At 35.1% G+C, this 10305-nt stretch overlaps 1 protein-coding gene across 1 annotated transcript; it reads right to left on the bottom strand.

Annotated features, from left to right (window-relative positions):
* Positions 1-579: 579 nt before the first annotated feature.
* rskrb (ribosomal protein S6 kinase related b) lies at positions 580-8787 on the bottom strand. The gene is made up of 12 exons (XM_055181040.2): positions 8480-8787; positions 7513-7791; positions 7326-7409; positions 7009-7077; positions 5623-5692; positions 4619-4726; positions 3251-3291; positions 3110-3137; positions 2693-2782; positions 2456-2544; positions 1966-2076; positions 580-1796 (listed from the first exon to the last, which is right to left on the bottom strand). Exons 1-12 carry the CDS (start codon positions 8552-8554, stop codon positions 1458-1460), a joined length of 1383 nt encoding a protein of 460 aa, XP_055037015.2. The 5' UTR covers positions 8555-8787; the 3' UTR covers positions 580-1457.
* Between the last annotated feature and the right edge of the window lie 1518 nt (positions 8788-10305).

Here is a 10305-nt window from a genome sequence, read left to right as displayed (position 1 = left end):
CATTCTCATGTTGTTACAAACCTGTATACATTTCTTTGTTCTGATAAACACGAATTAAGATATTGTGAGGAATGTTTGTAACCAAATGTTTGTGTGCCCCATTGTATTCTTCTTTTATTCTACTATGTAAGTGAATGGGGCTCACGATCGGTTTTGGTTACAAACATTTGTCAAAATGTCAATCATTCATTTTCATCAGAACAAAGACATTTATACAGGTTTGTAACATAAATTTTTATTTTTTGGGTGAACTATCCCTTTAAAAAAAAACTGGAGCTGACACAGCAATGCTGTGAGCCCCGGTGGGTGGGGCTTTTGAAAAGCCCACATATCAATTACAACCTGACCCATCATCTACCGGCTCATCCAGTTCATATCTGTACCTGATATCGTGACGTATTAATTTTATTAAAGCAATGCCCTTTATTTTTTAAATAAATGTATTGCTCAACATATTAGAACTTTTTACACCTTTTTGGTGGGGTCAGTCCAATTGGGTTAAAGTAAGATTATTTAACTGGCTAAAGAATAATGAAATGGCAACTTCTCAAATCCAATAAATGCGATTTATTTTGTCAAACATATTTAATTAATATAATTTTTACAGGCTAAATTTGCTAACAAAAATACAAAATACACAAACATTTTTTAAACAATTAATAAAGGATCATAAAGGAAGTATTATTAAGCAGAGATGGGCATCAATCCAACTGTGGCTAAAATAATAGTGATTAGAAAAATTATAAATATATATGCACACTTCCTTTAATAAAGATAACAGATCAAGATAGAAAAAAATATTTTTCTAAATGCCTTTGATGCGTTTCTCAGAAATGTTTTTTTTTCATAACTCAAGAAAATAAAGAGCATTATGCAAAATATAAATGTGAAAGTGCACAGTAACATGCATAAAATGATATAATAAACCTTAAGTTTTCACTTTTAGATATTACTACTTCACTTATGACCACTAACCAGGCTTTTATAAATGGTTTGAGGTTTTGTAGTTAGGTAAAGATAAATGTAGCTTTGAAATATTTCCCTGAGGGTTTGTGTATCTCTAAAAACATTACAACTGAGAGGAATGTTCATTTACAGTGCATTTGTTGAAAGAAAATGTAGTGTTGGCTTATTAACGTTGACATAACAGTCAAATAACGTCAAAAGAGATGAGCCACATTTCATAAAAATGTCTCAACAAAATGTAAAGAATAAATAAATCCAATAAAAATGAAATACACAACCAGTACCTCTTTCATGGCAAAATAAACACTTATTAACCTTCCCATCTTGCACCATGCGCTGACCCAGATGTTTAATGTAAGCTTTGATGCATGTTAAACTTACATTAAAACTTGCAAGTTGAGAGAGTTGCTAAAGAGAACACATATACTAATAATACCTTAAATGGACTGTAAGTCGCTTTGGATAAAACCACACTGGCTTCACTCTCGTACTTAAACAAACACCTCTCTTTTAGAGTCATTGTCTTGGGGCACGTGGCTTTGCATAAGAGCTTCTACTCGCTCCATCTTGGCGAGCGTTGGGGACAGGTCCGAGGTTGTGGGTGTGCAGGGTGAGTTTAACAGGAAATCACAGTCAAAGTTGGGGAAGGGTTCCAGAGTCAGGCCTCGACGGGCTTTGGCAGTGCGGTCAGGCCGGTTCTTTAGCTCTAGGATCAGTTCCATGGGGGACTTTTGGAGAAGGTGGGAATCAAACGGTGTGCCGTGAAAAAAGGTTTGGCGTTTGAAGCGGTCCAGCGTCCGAAGGCGACGTGCTGGTGTCTTACAAAGAAGCTGAGACGAAGGAAGATGGGTTTTGAATTCTGATTATGTTGCAATATTACACCTTACTTTTAAATGAAGTGCATACTGTATTTTAAAGTTTTGCAATAAAATATTCTCTGGGTTTTAAATATGAAGATTTTAGGGATTAGACCACCAGCAACAGAAGTTTAGCCCTCACCTCTGTGAGTAGGAGAGCAAAAGGAGGAGAGAAGTTTTTCGGCATCTCATAAGGGAAGCTGCGTACCCTCCTCAGCATGCTGCAGTGGTCCGGCTCGGGAGACACTGGAAACTGTGTCAGATTGGGAGGGGTTTGCTTTAGAATGACTTGGCAGAAAAATAAACTTAATCCACATTGATTTTTACATACAAGCACTTTAAAGCTGTATTAATTATACTTTTATGTTAAACAATGATTTAATGATTGATTACTAAGTCATCTGACACTACTAAACCAACTTAAACTGCAAGCAGAAAAGCCAAACGCTTAAATCTATTTACAGTATTAGTTATTCAGAGAAATATTATTTTATATCCACGTTAGTTAAAAAAAGAGTTTTATTAATGGGGCAACAGCTATAAAATATAGCAATGCTGCAGCTGTGACATTGTAGTTGTCTAGACATTCTAGCAGTGCAATCACGTGCATCTGACACGCTTTGTGACCTCACCTTGCCAGTGGCCAATGCAAAGAGGAGGATGCCAAGAGACCACCAATCAGCAGCGTGGTTATAGGGACCACCGCTAAGAACCTCAGGAGCTGTACAGATACAGGGACATTCATCATCATTGTTTACTTTCAAGATGTAACTGGTGATATAAACATGATTTCATCATCTAAAGCATAAATATCATTTTTTATTCAAATCATAATTCAAAGCTTAAAAAAAATGAAATTATAGATGTACCCATGTATTGGATTGTTCCACATATAGTGAATGCCCTTCCTCCACGCTCAAGACGACGGGATAAGCCAAAATCAGCCAGCCGTAGATGACCTGTATAAAGACCTCATAAAGCTTAATACATATATCTATACATATATCCACATGTCTAAGGATACCAATAGGATTGTTTTAAGCATTGTGCTGTTTGCTTTAATGATATTTAAATTTGAACATTTGCTTCGGCACCATTTAAACATTATTTGTTGGTTTAGTTTCTTTACTAATATTTTACTGTAATTATAATAATGTTTTCAGGTTTGTTATAATCTATTCTAGTCTATATGGTGGATGTTCTGGAATATTCTGTGTTTACATGAAACAAAATAAAGACATATACTGCCCTCAACTGGAGAGCCTGAAAAAGACAGACTGTCCTACCTCGATCTGTAAGGAGGACGTTCTCCATCTGGTAAAATGTAACAGTAAATACATTTGAGATGTTTTTGGGTTCAGAAATTGTGCAACATTTGTTTATTCTTTAATATGACACATCAAATCAAAACATTAATAAGTGCATACCTTCACATCACGGTGAATGATCGCACAGTCATGAAGGAAGCCTTTAAAATATGTGCTATACATTACAATTAAATACAAATCATAATACTATGTACTGTCTTTTACAGAGGATATAAACATATGACATTTTATAATTTAGATATTGGGGGACTGTTTGTTTGTCCAACCAAATGAAGGTAACACTTTGAATCTGTTTGAAGCTGTAAGTCATAGGCAGACCAGAGCCAATTATGATTTTACTTGAGTTATTTATGAAACAGAAATATTCATATTTTATTTGTTTAATCTTAATTTTTTCATATACCAAGTAACTTAAGGCTAAAATAGTTTAAATTCATTTTAATAATTTTTTAAAAACAATAAATTTGCACTCTAATGCTAATCTCGTGACATTTCATAAAAATTTGACTTTTTCCATGTTAAAGTGCTATAATTGGGGCTCCAGAGCTTCTATCAACCTAGAAATTTTAAAAAAGATCAACCCAGTAACTTAGTTTTGGTAAACCATTCTCTGCAAGCATGTGAAAAATGGGTCACTGAAATCTGGCTCCCCTTGTGATGTCAGAAGGGAATAATACCGCCCCTTAATCTGCACCATCCAACCACGGCACCGCCATCCAGCGCAGACTCATTTCAACTCATTTGCATTTAAAAGGACACCCAAAAACAGCACATTTTTGCTCACATCTACAAAGTGGCAATTTTAACATGCTGTAATAAATTATCTATATGGTGTTCACATACGTACCCTGGGGACACCAACGATTTATTTTAAATTGTTAAAAAGTCTTGTAAAATGTCCCCTTTAATGAGACTTTTTTAAGATGTGTCACAAGAGTACATATATCAAAATATCATATAGATAATTTATTAAAGCATGTTAAAATTGCCACTTTGTAGGTGCAAGCAAAAATGTGCTGTTTTTGGGTGTGTCCCTGTAAATGCAAATGAGCTGATGCAAACACTGATCACCATAATGGTGGATTGTTGAAAGTGAAACTCAATTGTGCTGTCAATTATTTTCTCTCTCTCTCTCACTCTCTCTGCACAAAATGTCAGAGCTGTGGTTGTATAGTGCAGAATAAGGGGCGGTAATAAGATCCCCTTTCTACATCACTTCTGAATGACTTTTTCACATGCTTGCAGAGAATGGTTTACAAAACTAAGTTACTGGGTTAATCTTTTTCACATAAGAAGCACTGGGGACCCAATTATAGCACTTAAACAGATTTTCATGATATATCCCCTTTAAAGAATTTGCAGTACCCTTGTTTGCCCGATAGGTGCCCCCCCAAGCAGCTGGTGTTCTTGTGCTGTATTTTTGACAGGAAACCCAAAAACTGTATTTAATGTAGATCCAATGCTTACCTACTGCAGAACCTAATTCAGCTGCAAAGACTTTCACCACATCCTCTCCAAACTGACCAATCATCACCCAATATGTGTACAAGTCTCCTGTGCTGCAGTATTCACACACTAGAAAGAGATTAATAAACAAATAAATCATTAAATGTCTGTATAGATCCAACATGCAAATAAACGCACACAATACAACAAAAATACACAGAAAAGGCATCTGCTTTAAACACTGCACTCACACAGTACAAACTAATGACTGGAAAAAACATCATAGTCAAACTAAACACACAACATTCTGTGTAAAAAAAAAGATGATCTAGAGCTTAAAGACTTTGGTGATATAAATCAATTACAACCGTGATCTAGGCTCAATAATTTTTTCACACAAGCAGAGCGAAAAAGGTAAACAACATGTGGAGGTCGACAATCACAGGAAGTGACACGATCATCACAGCTTCAGCTAAGAAAAAGCATTTAAGGGGTGAACGTCAGTGGAAAGAAGGAAATTCACGTGCACAAATGCAGATCGGATCAGTGGGAAATCACATCAATCTGGGCTGGAAAGTATTATTGATCAGAATGTGTAACTGCATATATTCTGAAGTGTTGGGCAAATCACTTTAACATGCAATTTATCTCACTGGAGCTCCGCCTTCTACATAGCAAGTAGTGGAAGAACCATAAAATCAGCACCATGGAGAGCGACCACATTTTATGCACCATAAACTGCTATAAACCTTATTTAATAACTTTCAGGCACCTCAACTCTCTACAAGATGTCTGTTAACTCCTGAAGATTAATCATTTATAATTTTATACAATATGATGCTGACAGATTGAAAAGTATCATCAGAATGAATCTGGAATTATAGTCTGCAGGAGCTCCAGGTTGAAGGCGAGAAACACATCACAGACATCTGTGTGGGTAAAGGGTCACATCACACCTGTTGTGACTTTCTGGTGAGGAAGGTGACAGGAGAACTGGGACAGGGGGCGTTTTCAGAATCACTCACTAATGTAGATGTGCCGCTGCGTCTGCCAGCAGTCCTGCAGGTCGTGTACGAAAGGGTGGCGGACCTGACGCTGAAGGCAACAGTTTGACAAGACAACAGTTTGACAACAAGGATGTTCCTGTAGCTCAGCTTCATTCAAATACAATTAGTAACACACTACTGATAAAACATATAGTTTAACCCCTTAAGACCATGTGACCAATGAAAAGGATGTCACATGTTTTTTTAACTAACAAAATAGTACATTAATAATACTTGGTCACTGATTGGTCCCTGATCAAGCAATCAAAAAAGGAGCATGACCATCTTAACCTCATGATCTTGTCCCTGTTTTATTCTTAGTAGTATTAAAGGGGACATTTCACAAGACTTTTTTAAGTGGTCAAATAAATCTTTGGTGTCACGAGAGTATGTATGTGAAGTTTTAGCTTAAAATATCATATAAATAATTTATTATAGCATGTTAAAATTGACACTTTGTAGGTGTGAGCAAAAATGTGCCGTTTTGGGTGTGTCCTTTAAAATGCAAATGAGCTGATCTCTGTACTAAATGACAGTGCAGTGGTTAGATTAAGGGGCGGTATTATCCCCTTCTGACATCACAGTGGAGCCAAAATTAAATGACCAATTTAAAAAAAAAAATGGTTTACCAAAACTAAGTTACTGGGTTGATCTTTTTCAAATTTTCTAGGTTGATATAAGCATTGGAGACCCAATTCTAGCACTTAAACATGGAAAAGGTTAGATTTCATGATATGTCCCCTTTAAGTGATATTATCCAGATCTAATCTAAAGATATTTCACTGTAATCATTTGTTATATTTCACAGTTCGAATTTTAATGTCCATCCCAAATGGACATCCGGTCTTTATAAAATATAAAGAATGAATAGAGTATAAAATGGCAGGTTTTCTTTAACTCCAACTTATTGAAATTCAGCCATTCACACACACCGACCCTGATGAAACAACGCATACTGTTGCATACTTAGCATAATATTGATCAAATCAGCTTATCAACTATAAATAAAACACACATAAACGCATTGACAGACATAATCAGACATATATACAAATACTGTCAATATACAGAATGACTGTAAGAGGATAAAAGTGTCTACATATAATGTAAATGTAAACAGTGCGTGATGAATTTTTTGTCCCAGTGTGATAAAGAGACCTGCTTATATACACTACTCCATATACTGTATCCTGTACAAGAAACAAATGCAATGTTAGCTTCCTCTCAGCATCGCAGTGTTGTGTGTTTATTCCTTTGAATGTTATCACTGAAAACACACACACACGCACGCACGCACGCACACACACACAATCTTGATCTCCACAATTCTGAAAAAAAAAATAGGAGTTCGTGTCTGGGGCTCACCTGTACTATTACTTCTTCTTTTGACTGTTCCAACACTCCCAAGCGCAAAATCTCAGATTTTGGAATAACCTGCATTAGATAAACATGTTTAGACAAACATCAAATGATTAATATGCACTACAAGTTAAAAGTCTGCCTATTGTACTTTAAATGCACAAAATTAAATTACATTAAATTAAAAATTAAGATTAATTTGATTAATTTAACTTTTTATTTGTTTTCATAGTTTAGATTACTTTATCATTATTCAAAATTGGCAATAAAAAAACATAAATGGATGTGCCTGAACACATTTTTGTGACTAAACAATTTTTTACCTTGACTGCATACGTCTTTTGCTTTGATGTATCTTTAACCTTTAAAATGGGACCAAAGGATCCTTTGGCTATGTAACCCAGGACCTAGGGGATTGAACAGAATGTGAAAATACAACACAGATATGACACACACTGGAAAGTAAATACACACATTTTGGTACTGAACTTAAACTGACTTTTCTCTCACCTGAAAATGTTCATGTCCCTGGACATTGCGATGGGGGAACTCAGGCAGAAACATGTTGATGAAGATAGGCAGACTACATTGCATAAGTAGTTTCTCAGGGCCTGGCATTGAGGTGAGCAGGTGCGCCGGGATGGATGGTTCCTTGTCACGAATCATTCGATGTGATTGGATTTGTAGAGGGCTGACCCGCCAGAGAGCGGCTGGCAGAGAAATGCCCACAGTGGAGAAAAATGTCCTCCATGCGGTTGTGTGTGACTGATCTTCTGGACCTGTGTAATGCTGTAAATGTGATAAGAGAAACAGCAGGTCATTAAATAATCATTACACGCTTCTGTGTTACTCATATTTCAGCAACCACCTATTTTTCAACATGCTTAGAGTGATGTTTAAACTATGGCATAATAAAAACCAAGCACTTGATGGAAAACATACAAAAAGTTTGGGTAAAGTGAATGATTTCTTTTCTTCTTTACTTTAGAAAGTATTTATTGTGTTTCGGCAGTACCACAACAAAAATTTCAATGAATTATTTTCATGAGATTTTGACAGTAATAAGCATAAGCATTATTTTATGTAATGTGATACTTTATGACCAGGTCACCAACTTGAAAAAATACTGCAGTATACGTTTTGTTCATGTGGGCACGTTACAAATGCATTCATTTTAAATTAATGTGAAAATATGTGGTACAATACTATTTTTAAATGTATTTTTTTAAATTGATATAATGTAGCCTAGTGCAATTGGATTTCTCGATTGAGGTGTTAGCATTTAAGATAGCAATAAAGATATGAGCAAAAACTATATAAGGTTTCGAAAGGGCTAGCAAACAAGCAGTAAGCATCTGTTAATATTAAATTTTGCTTAATAAAAGTGAAAAAAAAAACTACATGGTGTCCGCTAAATAACATTAAAGCGTCAAACTTTTTCATCACTCGCATTCTAAAACTTATGTAAACAACCAACCTTGCTGTTTTTGCTACCATCGGCACCCATCGCCTTGCGTGATATATCAGTTGTCTGTCCTGCTTGCACGTTCATCCATGTCGCCTATAGTTGCTTTTTTGTAATTTTATAATCGATTTTACAATATATCTCACATTTAACTACTCAGCACGACTCTTTTATTTCACTGAAGTGTTAGCACGGCGAAAGATATGGCGACAAAAACAAGATAATCTCCGATAACGTCGACGACCGCTCTGCCTCCGCCTACGTTGTTGACATCCAATGGGATGCAATAGGACATCCAATGGGATTTTCCGCTGTTGTTAGACCACGCCCACTAATGAAACACTAATCAGGAGCTGTTCGGTGCTGAATTATTGACGTCTAAATACACATACATAATCGAAAATAATAATAAACATTTACCACTGCAGTGTTAACTCTGTAATTCCTGCGTAGGTTACACAGAATATCTTGTGTACATTGTTGGTAATAATGCAAAGATGCATGTTAAAATATATTTCTTTGTGGTCAGGAGCTGTGCTTGATTAATGTGTTTGCGTTATTCTAAAAGTTATCAGTGTGACCGTGTAGAAACATCACGTGCTATTGTGACGGCTGATCTGTTCAGCATCAAGGGATTGCATAACACATAACTATCGGATTATCTCATATGTCCTTGCAAAATTGGACAGATGATGTGACAGAGTATGCACCCAATGTGCAAAACCAAAAGTGTACACTGCAAAAATAGACTTTCTTACTTATTTTTTGTATTGATTTCATTACAAATATCTTACATTTCCAAAATCAAGATGTATTTTCTTAATACACTGCAAAAATGATTTTCAAGAAAAAAATCTTAGTATTTTTGTCTTGTTTCAGTAAAAATATCTAAACATTCTTAAATTAAGATGCTTTTTCTTGACGCGCAAAATGACCCAAGAAAATAAGTCTAGTTTTTAGACCAAAAATATATTAAATTTAAGTGATGTTGTGCATAAAACAAGCTAAAAAAATCTGCCAATGGGGTAAGCAAAAAATCTTGGAACATTTTTCTTAAACACTAAATTCAAGAAAATTTGCTTAACCCCATTGGCAGATTTTTTTTTTGCTTGATTTTGCAAAATCACTTCAATTGTATATTTTTGGTCTAAAAGAGTTAAGAGTTATTTTTTTGGGTAATTTTGCTCATCAAGAAAACGCATCTTAATTTAAGAATTTCTAGATATTTTTAACTGAAAACAAGACAAAAATACTAAGAACATTTTTTCTTGAAAATCTTTTTTGCAATGTAAGCAAAAGCACCTAAGAAAATAGCCTATAAGTCTATTTTTTAGACAAAAACATTTAAGTGAATTTGTTCTTAAAACAAGCAATCTGCCAATGGGGTAAAAAATATTGAATTTTTCTTGAATAAAGTGTTTAAGAACCCCATTGGCAGATGTTTTTGCTTGTTTTAAGCACAAATTCACTTAAATTTGATATTTTTGGCAAAAAACTATAGACTTTATTTTAAGGTCTTTTTGCTAATCAAGCAAATTGGTCTTGATTTAAGAATTTTTAGCCTACTTGTACTGAAAACAAGACAAAAATATAGCTGCAAGCAGCGATACCGGGGTCAAGCCAAACATGGCAAAAATGATTCATACGTGATGACTGTCATGATTTAAGATCTAAGTTTGCATTAGTTTTATGAAAAAAATAGCATTTTTTTCGTATCTTGAGACCACTAGGTGGCGCTGTGCCGAAACAATAGATGGTGCCTCAGGTCATGACTGTGATGACACATACCAAATTTAGTGTAAATACGATAAACCGATACGGAGATATAGCCTTAAATG

The sequence above is a fragment of the Misgurnus anguillicaudatus genome, chromosome 9, assembly GCF_027580225.2.
Source record: "Misgurnus anguillicaudatus chromosome 9, ASM2758022v2, whole genome shotgun sequence".
In the NCBI taxonomy this organism is placed as follows: domain Eukaryota; kingdom Metazoa; phylum Chordata; class Actinopteri; order Cypriniformes; family Cobitidae; genus Misgurnus; species Misgurnus anguillicaudatus.
This window is presented reverse-complemented; position numbering and strand designations above follow the sequence as displayed.